Source organism: Lucilia sericata, unplaced genomic scaffold (assembly GCF_015586225.1).
Source record: "Lucilia sericata isolate MDLA Ls3-8-SP2 unplaced genomic scaffold, ASM1558622v1 Contig000051F_arrow, whole genome shotgun sequence".
Classification (NCBI taxonomy): domain Eukaryota; kingdom Metazoa; phylum Arthropoda; class Insecta; order Diptera; family Calliphoridae; genus Lucilia; species Lucilia sericata.
The window spans coordinates 860,401-876,170 of NW_023994087.1; the positions used below are offsets into that span (position 1 = coordinate 860,401).

A 15,770-nucleotide genomic window follows, 5' to 3' on the forward strand; every position below is an offset into this window, starting at 1 on the left:
CACTTTGAAAATGTACTAGAACTTGTTTTTTGAAAATAAAAAGTTTTCAATTATTGTTAGGCAATAACTTGATAAGCCACAATTTTTTGCTATAACAGTGGTTTCCACTTTATTTATAATGTCCATCTATTGGCATCCTATAGTTATCGACCTTATATGATTATTAAGCGTGTTTAAAGTACAAATTTAAAAAATCCTATTTTTTGAGAATTTTTTTAAACTTTAATGTCGATTTATTCAAAATTTTATTTTTGTGGCATATCGAGCTACTGCAATAAGCCCTTCAATTAATGTATCTTATACCGGATCAATTTCTATCGATGAAATGCTTTTCTAGCCATTCTATTGAAATAAACATTAGGAGCGGGTTTTTGAGTTGGCAATCAAATGCCAATTAATAATCAGATTAGTTAATCTAAACATAAATTTAATCTGATGTTAATCCCCTTTGATGTTTTTGAGTATAAGATTAAACTTCGCAGTGTTACCATACAAAACAACAGAAAATGTCACTGTTGGTTATAAAAACAATGTATTTTTATAAAAAAGAAGAAGACAATTGTAAATTTAATATGAAAATTAATGAAAACTTAAATTTAAAACAAAAAAAATGTATTTTGAGTGTGCATAATTTATATATTTATTTTGCATCAGCTGTTTACACTACTTAAGTTTAAACCACCTCCATTGGGCGCTTAAACTTGACAACAAAATTAACTAATTGAGTACTCAAAGACAACTTTCGATTTTTGCGTATTAATGTATTGAACACAAGAAAAATAAAAAATATTTTTTTTGGAATGGTCCTCAGTTCCCTACCAGCGATTGAAAATCCTGACCTCAGTATAATTTTTGAAAAATAAAATATTTTCGATTTTTTCAAAATGGTTTTAAAAAATTCCATAATTTTGAGCTGATTATGGGAAATTTTGTAGAATATTTTTGGTCCACAAAATGACTTTTAGTGGGTTGGATAGGCATATTGTTTTCGCATTAATATCCAACTTTGACCCCCTCTATGTCTGGAAGTTCTTGACCGATAGAGCTGAAAATTTGTTTCTGACCTACTATCCAATAGTACTAACCTTAGTGCCTTCAATCGATTTTTTGAGTTGGGTCACTTGACATGAAATTCCCCATATTTATTTTTTTACTCAATCTTATTTCATTGTAATAAATATCAGTTACTGTTGTTTAATATATTTATTGTACTTTTAATGTCTCGATACTATTATATGTCTCGATGCTATTATATTTTCTTTATAGAAAAAAAGTTCCTACATTCAGTTTGTGCATGTTTTTTATTGCAATGAATTTTTAAATCTTAATATTTTTAACACAGATAAAGAATATGCCACAATCTGGCCTTAGCTGTAAAGACATAATATATTATTATTTTAGTTTTTATCTCAGAGTCACTATCTGGCCCATAGTAAACCTCTCTATCCAAAAGTTACCCTAACTGGTCGTACTTATGAATATAATTGGTAAACAATTAATAGAAATTTAGAGGACTATTCCCACCGAATTGCATTAAAATCAGACTTCTGGTTCAACTAGCTCTAATATATGTAACTTTAATTTGTATCCAATATTAATGAATACCATGGTGTGTTAACTTTGTTTTAAAAAAGCCTTCAAGATATTTGAACCCGTAGTCTGGAGTATGCAAGTGTATATAGTATATTTTGTTATATTTTGCAGAGAAATATTTCTGCAATCGCATGCCTTAAGGCCCAAATACAATGTACATAAGCTAACTTAAGGTAATGTCAAAAATGAAAGAAAAGTCTGTACAATGCTTAAGAAAAACCAAAGAGACTTTGTTTAAGTATATGTAATTAAATATATGTATGTATATTTTATATCAATTCGCACAGTTTCTTAAGCTGACTTAAGCTAGTGTATGTATATTATAGTTAGGCTTTTGCACTTGAAATATTTGACCGATTTTGCAATGTGTTGTCCATTTTTCTGTCTAATTACAATATCTATAATCGATTAATGTTAATAATCGTACTTTAGTTGATATGTAATATATGGTACTTAAATGTATGTAAAATGTTATTTTCTTAAGTTACTACGAAGCTTTGTGCGATAACAAAATATATTGGTGGTAGAAGTTTTCCAGAACCAGTTTTTCATATTACGAGTATATTCGACTCATTCGTGTTTCATACGTTTAGGTCCACGCTCATTTACAACATTATCGGCAGCAATGTATTCCAATTGATATCCAAAATCGAATTCCATTTCCTTCTGCTGCAATTGAAAATGTAAAGATGTTTAAAAAATTTAATGATTGTTGAACTGAACTCAAGAGCTCACAGAAATAATGTTTTTATGCTGTGATAGGACCTTAAAAAGAAATTTCCCCTTGGATATTTTATTTTTAACATTTGAAAATATGCATAAATCCATACATGCATACATATATATGTACATAGCTTATAAAATTTACCTTTAAATCACAAATAACTGCAATGGCAGTTTTCTGATGCGCTTCTGCAATTTTATGTTCGACTAAATAAAACATATATTCATCATATAGTAGACGTATTAAGTGAAAACTACCAAAGCTTGATGCAGATCGCAATGTCAAGTCGCGAATTATCATTGAACTATAAAAGCTCCATTTCAGTAGAAATTGTCGCGCTGCTTTTGCATAGCCAGGTTTTCCGCAATAATCTTGTAAAGCTGATTCTACTACGACCTGCAACCAGGCAGCCCATTGCTCCAAAGAACTCTGTTGTTGCAAAGCAGATTTAAAATCGTTTTCTAATCGCTGTACAATTGCTGGTTCGCATTGACATACCCAGGCGGCTTGTTCCTATAATGAAATTATGTTTAAATATAATTTTGTATTTCGAATAAAATCAAGCTTTGAATTGGTATATGATCCTATTATATTTCATACGGAAATAACTAAAACACTTATTTTATGAAATGTAACTTTTATAAACGGAAAGGATTTTTAGGAAACAAATTAATGAATCGCAAAATCATCAACATTTACAAAATACAATATTTTGTATCCTATTCGTCTACAAAGATTTATACAAATTTCTTCTTAGATTCGGTACAGTAGTAACTATTTAAATTTTTAACGTTCAAACTTTAATTCAATTATTTTTTCAAATTACCTGAACATTGTGAAAGTCTACGCGATTTAAATCGCTTAACATTTGCGTTATTTGACCACTGTTCTGGAGAACAGCACGAGCTGCCTGAGCCAAATGATTGAGGGATGTATAGCGACGTAGTGTTTGACAAAATGCTGAAACAGCTGATGATTTTATTTGAACCATACGCTCCGGAACGCCAATCATTGATTCACATAACCAAATTTCCATATTTTTAGCAAAATTGCGTATGGCTTGAGTCAAAGTATTTGGAATTGATCTTAGCACATCTGGTATAATAACATCTACTATATTCTGATAAAATTGGTAGTCAATCTGGAAAACAAATTGATGTTAGTGAACAATGGAAATCGATTGGCTGTTAATAAAATTACCTCACGTACGAACTTCTGAACGCCTGAACAGTGGCACATTAAATATAATTTTGTTTTAGTTAAATATTTTTCCTCTTCAGCACACTCATCCATACTACTGTTTTCACGCCAAAAATCTCGCCAAATAAATTCAATAGTATTAAATTCTAAGTTTAAAACAGCGTCCAAAAAACTCTCGCAATGCTCTCGGTACATTGAGCGAAATGTTTCGACATCTGCTTGAGTTAACTCACTATCAAAAGTGTTGTCGAGTTCAATCGAAGGAAATGTAGGTATCGCTCCAGCACCATCGCCAAGGAACTAAAAGGAGACAAGCAAATATATATGAACGTGGAAGTAATAATCATTTTGTATCTAATTTTGACTTACTTGACCACAAGCTTCGTGTGTTTCCGATTTAAATGATTGCTGTTTTTTGGTATACCGACTACTATGCAAGATGTTACTTGTATTAGGGTTTGACCCACTAGAATGTAGTGCACTAGATGTCCCTGCAATTGGACTTGAACTGCAGGGTGTCATTGGATTTTGATTCTGGTTATGAGACATATGAACAGTATTTGATAATTGCGGTTGAAATGCTGGCTTCTCGTCAAGAATTTGATTGAGCACTGACTCTGGTTTGATGCGTATTCCGTAATAATGATATTTTGAGTTACCACGAGTACCTAGTCGTCGAGTTCTAAGGCCCGAAAACACTGATCGTATGAGTTTTCCAAAACTGGCTGCATTTACAGGTTCAATTTTACTCTCATTGCAATGTTGTATGTAGTGGTTATACAAAGTTGATCGTGGCAAACTTACACCTTCTGCTGTTTCGTAATTTCGTGACAGCCACTTAATCTAGAAAATATATGTACATACAATGTATTATTTATTCAGGTCATATCCTTTTATTTTATGAAATTCTATTTGCCGTTTTGACATGAGAAGTAGAAGAAAACTTAAAAAACAGTACAGGACTTGAGTTTCTAAATGCGAAAGCAAATTTCCTTTTTACAAAGTTTACAAAGTGTACATCCGTGAAGAAAGACGAATTAGAGCCAAGTGGTCAGACGTTAGAGGAAATCACTGTCTTTTTCGGATGCATTAACTCTTTGTCGAACTGCTGGGATGTGTGTTTATGTGTACATACACACAACTGATTATGAAGAAATTTTGCTTTTTTATATTCTAGAAGAATAGCTTTCTTTTTGCTTAGAAGTTTTGCTCTAGACGCACAATCTCTCCGGAAGTGGGTAATTTCGCAATAGGAATATGATTGTTGCCACAACAACATTTTGCTTCTCATACGAATTTGTATAATTTTCGGATCCCCTTGCATGTTGGGATTATACATATGTTTATTAAAAACTATAACTAATTCTGAAATTTATTGTGGATATTTACTTACAGTCGCTGACGCTATTTTGTTTGTATTTCCTAAAGTGTTATGGTCGTGATCAGGGGAGACATTACCTCCAGCGGAGTTACTTCCTCCCTGTATATTAACACTTCCGATATTTACGGGGTTTGTATTTGAAGATGATGGGGTTTGAGATGTACTATGCGATTCTTGTATAAATGCAACTTCCTATAGAAATAAATTTAAGAAAATTACAAAAAAATTACAGTTAAAAATAAATTTGTGTACTAACCGTTAAACTATGTGGAGAATCTCTGCTATGAGACTGTGAGGATGTATTTAACAGTAGACTTTCTTCCACAGGTACAATATATGGTAATGAGGATGCATGTGAAGATGTATTCAATGGTATAGTTGACGAGTAATTAGTGGCTGATGCTGTGGAATAATAAGATTGCCCACCAGCTTGATAATCTCCAATAGGACAAAAAGGATAGGCCCTAAAAAGTACAATAATGTTGAATATATTGTTGATATTATACGATTATTGTAATTTCAAATAATATTACAAACTTGCTTAAATCGTACTCGATTATAGCGAATTCTCGTTTATTATTATGAATTAAATTTCTAGTCCCTACTTTTTAATACAAACAAATTACGAAATTTGAAGAATTTTTAAGAAAGGCAAACACAATTCGATCAAAAGTTGTATTGGTACTTTATGAATATTGGCTCACGATATATTACACTATGCGACAAAATAAATACCCAGGTATTTCTGTGTTTCTCCAAAAAAAGTTTCTTATCTTCAAGCACTTATAATCATATTTTTGATATTAGTTTTCCAAGTTTGGAAAAAAACACAGTATTTTGGTCACAATATGGACGGGGTCTACGGTAAAAATAATCTTCTAAACTATTGTAAGAATATACATTAAAATTTTATATTTTTCCAAAATCTTCTTTTATAAAATTTGTGATATAATTTTTATTTACAAAATGAGTTCATATCGGTACATGCGTATTTTGAAATGATTTTACAATTTTTTATTCGATTCTGCACTTTATTGGATTTGATTCGATGATATATTTAATATGTATTGCATTTTATTTAAATCAATTAAAAAACATAAGTTTATATTTCCAACTTTTCTTAATGCATTTAAGAATAAAGTTTTAATTAATTTTTTTTAAATGGTTTTTATGTTAGACTATAATTCCTAAAAACTATTTTATCAAAGTTTTACTTATAAACAATATTGATTCATTATGAAGAAGATATAACACAAAAACAATATTTTCCAGTATATTTGCAAAGTATTAACTTATTTTTAACTTACATCTGAGACTGACTTGAATTACTATGATACAACTCAGTGTCCACGTATTGAACTTGATAATTTTGACCTCCATCTTGGTTTGAAACTGAAAAAATGAGAATAGTGTATCACATATTAATAATGTACATATATATTAAAATAAAATAAAAATAAAAAATTATATTTTTTATCATATGGATGTTTCAATTATCAAAATTATTAAGTCTCTTTGGAAAAATGAGAGAAATTTTATGAGAAAAATAGAAAACAACATAATAGTCACAGGTTTTGTTTTTATAGGGTATATTAGGTTTGTGCTGATGTTTATAACATACAAAAATATTCGTCCTATACCCACCTTAAATTATACCAATCGGCTTAGAATCGTTTTCTCGATTAAGTCCGTCCGTCTGGCTGGCTGGCTGTCCATGTAAACCTTGTGTGCAAGGTACAGGTCGCAATTTTCAAGATAATTGGATGAAATTTGGCACACACTCTTTTTCGGTCCATTATTTCACCTAGCCCTCATACAACCAAACCCCCCGAAAAGGGCTTCTGAGCTCACTGACCTTTTCACTGTTTTAAAATAGTTTCCCAACTATATTTTCATTGAAAAGATATCAGTTCAATGGGTTTAAATTTAAAGTGGGCATTGTTTTACATATACATACATATTTATTTTTAAAGAGGAAAAACAGTTACTTTTTAAGTATCTATATGTGACAGACTCACAAGAAATGGTGTTCGCCATAAGAGGTTACCCAAAATGTTTTGGGTTTTGTGTTGTCCGTTCGTGAGCTGGACAGTTTTCAAGATTTTACATGTTCTATTCAATATTGTACTCAGCTTAAAAAAATCCTTGTTTGTTTTATGATATTTTCCAAAATATATCAATTGAAGCTTGCGAACTATGCCATTTATTGTTGAATAAAGTTGTGGACATTTAAGTCAAATTTTGAAGAGGGCTTTGTATAGGGGCTAGGTTCAAATGAGGCCCTATAATTATAAAATTTCAGATTTTTGTCGAGATACGAGTATATTAAACATAATTAAGAACTTGAAAGACCTATTCGGCGGGTTCATTTCCCCACTAAAGTGGTGTAGGGTATAAATACTATACTTATTAAAATTTTTAAATATAAAGTTTCAAGCAAAAAGTTCTTGAATTAAAATTAAAAGTTGAATTTTAAGCTAACAATTTTGATTTAATTATAACATTTTCTAATGTATTTCAACTCGAATTTTTGATAACATTCAAATTCTTAAATAACTTTAAAGTATTTTTTTTAATCTGATAATTTAGTTTCTGAGGAATTTTAGATAGCTAAATGAAAATTGGAACATAGCTTCTCCTTAGCATAATTGATAAGTAGGGATTCCCGGAATCGGGAAAAAAATATTCACATTCCCGGGAACCCGGGAATTCCCGATAAAATAAAAAAATTAATTAAAAAAGCGTTTACGCGATGTTTTATTGAATTTTTTTTAACATATCATGTAACTTAGAAATATATATATATAATATCAGGGTTGGCAATAGTTTTGAAGCAGTGAAAAGATAAGGGTAACAGTATTTGGATTATTTCGGTAACGTTGTTTTAGCGGTAATGGTAGTGAGATAAGAGGGTATTTTAAAGGTGTAACATAGGAAAAATTATTTAAAAATAATATAAAATAACGGTAATTCGGTTGCGTTTTTACTAATTTTTAATTCCCGGGATTCCCGACTAAAATTCCCGGGAATCGGGAAGCTAAAAATCACTACATTTCCCGGAAATTTTTTCCCGACGCTTCCCGGGAACGAAACCCTATTGATAAGGTAGGTACTTATTAAAAGTTACCGAAAATATCGTGCGCGTTAAGCGCAAAGGTTACAAAAATCAGTTTTTAGCGAATATCTTGCTTCGTCGTACGCGTTTTGATGTTATTATAATTTCTATAGAGAATTCAATTTATTAGGTTTTGGTTGAAAAATATTTTTCAATATCATTAGTGCATTATTTTATTAAAATCAGACTTTATCTTTAAATATTTTGTACCAATTTTTTATACCCACCATCAAAAAAGATGGGGGGTATATTGATTTCGTCATTCCGTTTGTAACACATCGAAATATTGGTCATAGACCCACAAAAGTATATATATTCTGGGTTCTCATTAAATTCTAAGACGATCTAGCCATGTCTGTCCGTCCGTCCGTCCGTCTGTCTGTCTGTCTGTTGAAAGCACGATTGAGTCCGAGTGGAAAGAGCTAGAGGGTTGAAATTTCACATAAATATTTCCTATAGGTAAGGTTTGTTTGGTATTGAAAATGGGCAATATCGATCCACGTTTTCGGATAGCCCCCATACAAGTGGCGCCTCGAAAAGCAGCTTTAACAGCCATAACTTGTTTAAAAATACGAATATGGCGATGAAATTCGACGTAAGTAAATTTCTTATGATCCAAAATCACTATGCAAAATTTTATGAGGATCGGTCCATAATTGACCCTACCCCCCATATAAAGTCCCCTTCAGAAAATGACTTTAACGCTCATTACTGGCTTAAAAATACTAGTATATAAATGAAATTCGACACAAGTAAGTTTCATACGAGTCAAAATCTATCTAAAAAAATTTATGAGGATCGGTCCATGATTGACCCTACCCCCCATATAAGGTCCCCTTCAGAAAATGACTGCAACGCTCATTAATGGTTTAAAAATACGAGTGTAGCGTTGAAATTCGAATAAAATTAATACGAACCAAATTCTGTCTACCAAATTTATGAGGATCGACCATAATTGACCCTACCCCCCTATATAAGATCCTCTTCAGAAAATTACTTTAACGCTTACAACTGGCCTAAAAATACGAGTATATAGATGAAATTCGTCATAAGTAAGTTTCATTCGAGTCAAACGAGGTTTGATGGTGGGTATATAAGATTCGGCATAGCCGAATATAACACTCTTACTTGTTTAATTTTCAAAAGAGTAACTATTGCATATATTTATATTGGGCACAAATTAAAGGCGGTTGTTCATATTAGAGCTAGTTGAAGTCGTAGTCTGATTTCAATAAAATTTAGTGGAAATATTTTCCTAACGTTTTTTCAAGTTATATTCATAATTTTGACCTGTGACTAGTGTTTATCATTTCCCGGGAAAACGGGATTCATTTTGAAATTTTCCGGGTTCCCAGGAATTCCCACCTAGAAGAAATTTTAAGAATATATCAGCCATTTAAATACAATTTTTCGTATTATTTTTGAGATATTTATAGCTAGATACAAATAAAAAGGCAATAAAAAAGGTTAAAGGACACAATTTCTAATGTATGTATGTTATGTACAAGTCTAAAACATTTTTATCGGAATGATTTTTATTCCCTACACTATAGTAAAGATTATATAGTTAATTTTTGCTGAAATTTGTCTGCCTGTTCGTCTACATAAACCTCGCAATCAAACTACAATTTGAAGACAATTTGATGAAATTTTGCAAATACTCCTCCTTTACCCAGTGGTTAATATGAATCCATTATTTCACCTACACCAAAATAACCAAACTACCTTTTTAGCTCATAATAATACTAGTATCTCGCAAAAACGGCAAATTTCTGAAATCAGTTTTTCGTCAATAAATTGCATAAAAAATAGAATTTTTTAATATATCTTCTCTGAATTTAACACTACAAAGCAATATATTTATTGTAAACAAAATTGTTTGTCAAAAATATCACATAAAACTAAGGAAAATAATTCCCGGGAATTTCCGCACAATTTCACAGAGCAAACGATATTAGCGATGACTTTTAATTCCATAATTTTAATGGTAAGGGGAAGCTATGTGACAATTTTCATTTAGCTATCTAAAATTCCGCAGCAAAATCATTATTTTCCTGGGCTATATAAAGATTAATCAATTTTATTTAAACCCAGTATATATGGAGTAGAATGTATACCATTTTGTTATACACATTACTAAATATATATCTATACATACATACGTTAGAGGAGTTAAAAAAACTTCGATTTGATTTCTTTATTATTGTCTAAAACTTACTTGTGTAAAATTTTAGTTAAATCGGATAACGAGAACCCATGGCGGAAATCGATTGAAAATTATTAAATTTGATTGAAATAATGCCACTCATAATATATTATCTTCTAGAGAAAATTGTCTTTCCAATAACATTAATATACATATCGTCACCTGAAACGCAAACGGCGCTAACTAACCAAAAATTCAAAATCGATTTTATTGTTGATTATAATGTATTGCATCAAAACATATGTCCACACAAAAAATTGGCGACCAAAATTAGCGAATTCATTGACAAAAAACAAAAGGTCCTATCTACAAAAACATTTAAATATTAAAGGTAAAAAGTCCAATTTATCCATTTTTATATACGCCATTGTCCACTATCATAATACCTGATAGGTTTCACTATTAAACAATTTCTTTATTTACTACAAATAAATCGCGATGATAGAAACAAACTTTCCAATTTCAATAGTTTTTTGCTTCTCCAGTAAAATTTTAAAAATGTTAGATGGGGCCGTTTGCGTAGATGAACAGTGAACAATTCTTACTAAATTTTAAACTTTTCTATCGATTTCTGGCATGGGTTCCCGTTCCGATTTGTATGTATGTATGTACGTATGTATTTATAACAAAGGAATAAAGATGGAAGATTTGTTAGTTTTTTAGTAAACGAACAACACATTTAATTTCCAAATACTTAATTCATTTACATAAATCACTTTTTCTTAATTTTTTTATAGTTATTAACAGTCTATTAAATTATTATTTTTTATTATCTCGAATTTATGTAAATTATATTACATACATAAATATTATTTTATATAGAACAATCGATTTAATAATTATCGAGACAAAATTGGAAATAATACTGAAACGCCAAACTAGATCAATAATATTCGAATACTGCATGCAGAGAAGAAATGATTTGAACTGTATCCAAAGTATGAGTAAAAACTATTTACATTGTAAATTGTGGAAAGGAAAAATTGAATATTACATACCACCACAATATGATAAATTGTTGTGACGTCGATACATTGTTGATGCCGTCGCCGATAGAGTTGGTGGAATTGGTGATAAAATTGCAGATGATGAAAATGAAGCAGCTGGAGCGGGTGGGATTGAAGGGATAGGTGGAGGTGAAAGTGTCAAGTGAGATGATGGAGATGCTGCAGCTACAGCAGAACAACTTGAAGATACGCTAGCAACGACTGTCTGCTGATGATACTGGTGGTACAAACGATGGGCTAAAGAATTTTGTTTGTTAGGGGATTGTGTTTGTTGGTGCTGTTGTTGTTGTTGTTGCTGAGTGGATTGTAAAACGGACAGCACTGGCGAAGACAACTGTTGTTGCTGCTGTTGATTCACCAATTGCTGCTGATGCAGGTGTACCTGCCGATGTTGGTGGTGATGCTGGTAATGATGGTGGTGGTGATGATGATGATGGTGATGTGGATGCGGTGTCAATGCCTGATACGTTTGTTGAAGTAACTGTTGATGCTGCTGAGGCCTTTGGTTTTGATGACCACTTATAGCACGAGCACTACAACAACACTTTTCCAAAATATGATTAAAATTTGTTGACGGATTTAAATGCTGCAAGTGGTGATGTAAATGCTGCTGTTGATCCAAAGTCAGTCGTGAATGCATTCGTTTGATTTTAATAAAAACTTTTAAATTTTATAACATTTAGCTGAAGGAGAAGAATGTACGTCATTTACTTCCGAAAAATGCTATTCCACACATTACCACGTTTACCATAGGAAAACGTTAAGGTAATCAAAACAAAACACAAATCACATACAAATTCACAACTGTGTAAGTAGACGACAAGTAACCGAAAAAAGAGACCGACCGAAACCCCGTCCGAACGATGACTAACCGAGCAACGGATTCAAATAGAGAATGTTTCTATGTGTCCGTCTATCAAGGACACACAATTGCGTTGTCTGTCTTTCAACAATCTCACTGATTGACTGTCTCTTATAGCAACTCGGTGTAAAGTGTTGCTGTTTTTTGTAGCGTACGGGAGCAAAAGTGAAGCTGCTCTAAGCAACACAGTATAATAAAAGTGAAAGTGAACGAGACCGGAAGGATATTAAATATGTACATACATATGTATATGTATTGCGAATGGATGAATAGTATTGGTTACGTGGGTGCCTGGACTTGTGTGTATGTATTGGCAATAAAGTAAATCCGTAGAAGAAGAGGCAAGGATAGATACCAAAAGCACTTGCTAAATATTTGTAGCTAAGCAACTGCAGCGCGTAAAATATTTGACGCACGTCTGCAGCGAATGGTCGAATTACAACTGAAAATAAAATTTAACTTTATCCCGGTAAAATGCCTCAACTAATAGACAATGAAATAAAACTTTGACAAGGATGATATTGGTGATGACGACGACGACGACGACGATGATAATGATGTTTATGAATCAAAAAGGGGATGGTTGTTATGATACTTACATACGTGTGAATACTTTATTTTTACACAGCATGTAAGTGTGTGAGTATAGCAACATACTTACACGCATACATACAAGAACCGTTGCCACAACCACCATTATCCTCCGTCAATATTTACACGTTATCCGAAAAGCTTTCAACTACATCACCCCACCAAGGTTACGTCCCTATTTATAAAACAACAAATAATAATTGATCCATTCATTACTTGTTTCACAATGAATAATTCGAATTTTTATTTATAATAATTATTTTTATTTTGTTTTTCCAACAGTTGCTTGTACTTACATTTTATATATGTATGTATATTCATACATGGAACATTTCCGTTTTCTTACACATCGATACATGTGCATAAGTATGTGTATGTATGCATGGGTGAATATTTGTATCACCACCCACCAAAACCCTCCACCACTCACTGCTGTTTATGGCCATCGCAACACAACCAGACAACTTTTATTTCAATTCAAACTCCGTTGAACGCACCATTTTAACAATAGTCGGGAGTTAAGCAACCAATCACCAAGGAAGCTGAGCACACAAGCACCTCCCCCACGAAAAGTGAGATGGATAAAACTGCGGGTGGCAAGGATTTGCAGTTGTTGCCTTATAAGCAACCATTATAATTTTCTTTTTCACTCTATTTCGTTGACAAGTGTTTCAGTGATTCATCCCTGTTGTGGGGGAAAATCGGCATTATGTATACGTTTAAGTGTTCTGTAGTATTTAGTTACTAAATCCGCATTTAAAACTGTGCAAATGTGCTTGCTATTGGCACTTGCCATAACTCAAAATATACTGTTTTTGAATATAACATTAGCATGAACTAATTACTTACATATTTCAGAGTAATCAATTCTATTTCTAAAATTTTAATATTTTTTTTAATATCAAAAAGTTGTTACAAGCATGACAATTGAATTTAATGTTTTTTAGATCATTTAAACACTATTCCGATCTACTTATCTTAGGTCTAGAACAAGAACTGTAAAAATGTAGTATCGATGAGTAATTAAAAATTCTTGTATTTTTATTACAGTTTTGCATCAAAATTACATTGGATTCAATTCGGATTTCAGCTGTAGATGAGATTTTCTGAGGTTTGAAATATTCTACTAATTTTTTTACTTAATTGATTTTAAAAAATTACAAATTTGTTTAAATGTTCAGAAATTAATTTGGATCTAGTGATAATTGTTTTCAAAAATAGTTTTCTTTGTTTTACACATATGACATTTCCCTTCTTCATACATAGAGCCCAAAACGTAAGATTGTATTTCGGGAACTTAAAATGCTCCGTCTGTCTGTTTTAGGAACGAAACATTTAACTTTTTATACTTAAAAATTTTTTAAAAATAAAATTATCGATCAATGTTTATGTTTATTTGTAAATATATTTATGTATCTGTATACACAAATATGTATGTATGCATAAGTATTATTTATAAAAAAATAATATATCGTAATCACACCAGCCCCTCTCGTGTAATTGATATCTTAACCACGTCGAATGGTACATGCGCAAATTGACGTCTACAAAATATTTTTCATATGGAGGTACATATGTATATGTATGTATATGTACAAAACACAATTTGGTATTATACTTTCGATTATCATAGTAAAATAGTCAAAATAATAATACTAATTTTTTATATTTATTTCAAAATGTTTAGAACTTTCTTCCTATTAAAAATAATTTTGTCCCCATGCACTGAGATGTGTTTTTCAAATATTTTTCACTGTTTTATTATTTACGCAATTTACATTTTAAATCATTTGAACTGCAGCTCCTGATTATTATTTTTTGTTAAAGACCAATATAGTTTTTCGTATTTTTACAATTTTATTTTTTAATTTTTTTTATACAAATTTTGAACTTTTCATTCCGATTAAATGTGGAATTATTTCCAAATTTTGCTTCTTCAGAAAAAGAAAACGAATATTTCTTTCGGAATGAAATCACTTTGAGATTTTAAAATGCAATTGAAATTTGTAATTAATATTTTTTAACGATTTATAACAACCTTCAATAAAGACTCGATTCTAGTTTTAATTAGCATTTTTGTTAATTAACAAACTAATTCGTATAAAGTTGATCAAAATTTGAATTGGGAAAAAATGTACAACGATACAAAAACGACACAAGCAGAATTGCAAAAATAACATAAAATGGTATGGGGAGTAAGTCGATAACATCTATAAGAAATACATATGTTATCATTGATTTATAATACCTCTTCTTAATGATAAAACCCCTTTTCATTATAGATCAACGAAAAGCAGTTCTTTTGTTGTTGATATTTAGCGATGTAGCAATCCCGGGGTAATAGAAGTACTAGTAGTCTGCCGGGACTATAAACTGGCGGTGTCATTTGACTTCTCGGCCATTCCTTGGAATCATTTAACTCGTGGTCGAACCGGTTGTCACATCCACCACCCTTCGGGGTGCACGTAGTGGTTGTAGTTGAACCCAAATTAGAGGAAGATAATGTTGATTTGAAGACAGATGCACGGTGAAGTCAATATTTCGGGATAAGTTCAATACTGTTGGCGAATAGGACAACATTGTGCCTATGGCGCTAAATATTTGGAAAGAGTTGATGCCAATTGAATTAAATACGGAATGGATCAAACGGATAAACGGACCCCCTCAGCCTTATATTCAGTGCATTGGATTTTTTTCCTATGAATGTGTCGGATGTAGGCGAAGTGCGCTGGGTTGATTGGTGATTGATGATCCATAAATTTCCCTTCTTTGTCAGGGTATGTTAAGGGTTTACTTAGTTCATACCAGACTTAATACAGAGTGTTCTATGAGAGTAAGAACTTGATTCGTACAGCCGATTCAACCGAGCACGAGATGTTTTTGAAGTTTCTCGGAAGCAGGGATTAGGACAGAGATTAGAAACATTTGCCACCTACGTATTTCTTAGTAATAACAAGGTTGTCTCTAGCTCACCCTGTTGTTGAAAGAGTATTATCCTGAAATAAAGCAGGTGTTCACATAAAGATTTCTACGTCTTGACAGAAGATGTCAAAATAACTCAATCGCCAGAGACTAGTTTGGCTTCCTTAAA

At 31.6% G+C, this 15,770-nt stretch overlaps 1 protein-coding gene across 1 annotated transcript; it reads right to left on the minus strand.

The window, feature by feature from the left end:
• Nucleotides 1–631: 631 nt before the first annotated feature.
• On the minus strand, nt 632–12,305 carry LOC119615973 (DNA-binding protein RFX2). Its single transcript, XM_037972054.1, has 9 exons — nt 11,218–12,305; nt 6,206–6,290; nt 5,155–5,362; nt 4,911–5,090; nt 3,887–4,360; nt 3,518–3,817; nt 3,144–3,458; nt 2,462–2,830; nt 632–2,262 (listed from the first exon to the last, which is right to left on the minus strand). Exons 1-9 carry the CDS (start codon nt 11,864–11,866, stop codon nt 2,164–2,166), a joined length of 2,679 nt encoding a protein of 892 aa, XP_037827982.1. The 5' UTR covers nt 11,867–12,305; the 3' UTR covers nt 632–2,163.
• Nucleotides 12,306–15,770: the final 3,465 nt, after the last annotated feature.

Bases quoted from the DNA above. Each gene is read 5' to 3' on its own strand.
- LOC119615973 (XM_037972054.1), bottom strand. From the start codon at position 11,866: ATGCATTCACGACTGACTTTGGATCAACAGCAGCATTTACATCACCAC. The intron at 6,291-11,217 runs GTATGTAATATT...TCATTTTTTCAG, and splicing joins CAATTTATCATATTGTGGTG to TTTCAAACCAAGATGGAGGT. The intron at 5,363-6,205 runs GTAAGTTAAAAA...TGTACTTTTTAG, and splicing joins AATTCAAGTCAGTCTCAGAT to GGCCTATCCTTTTTGTCCTA.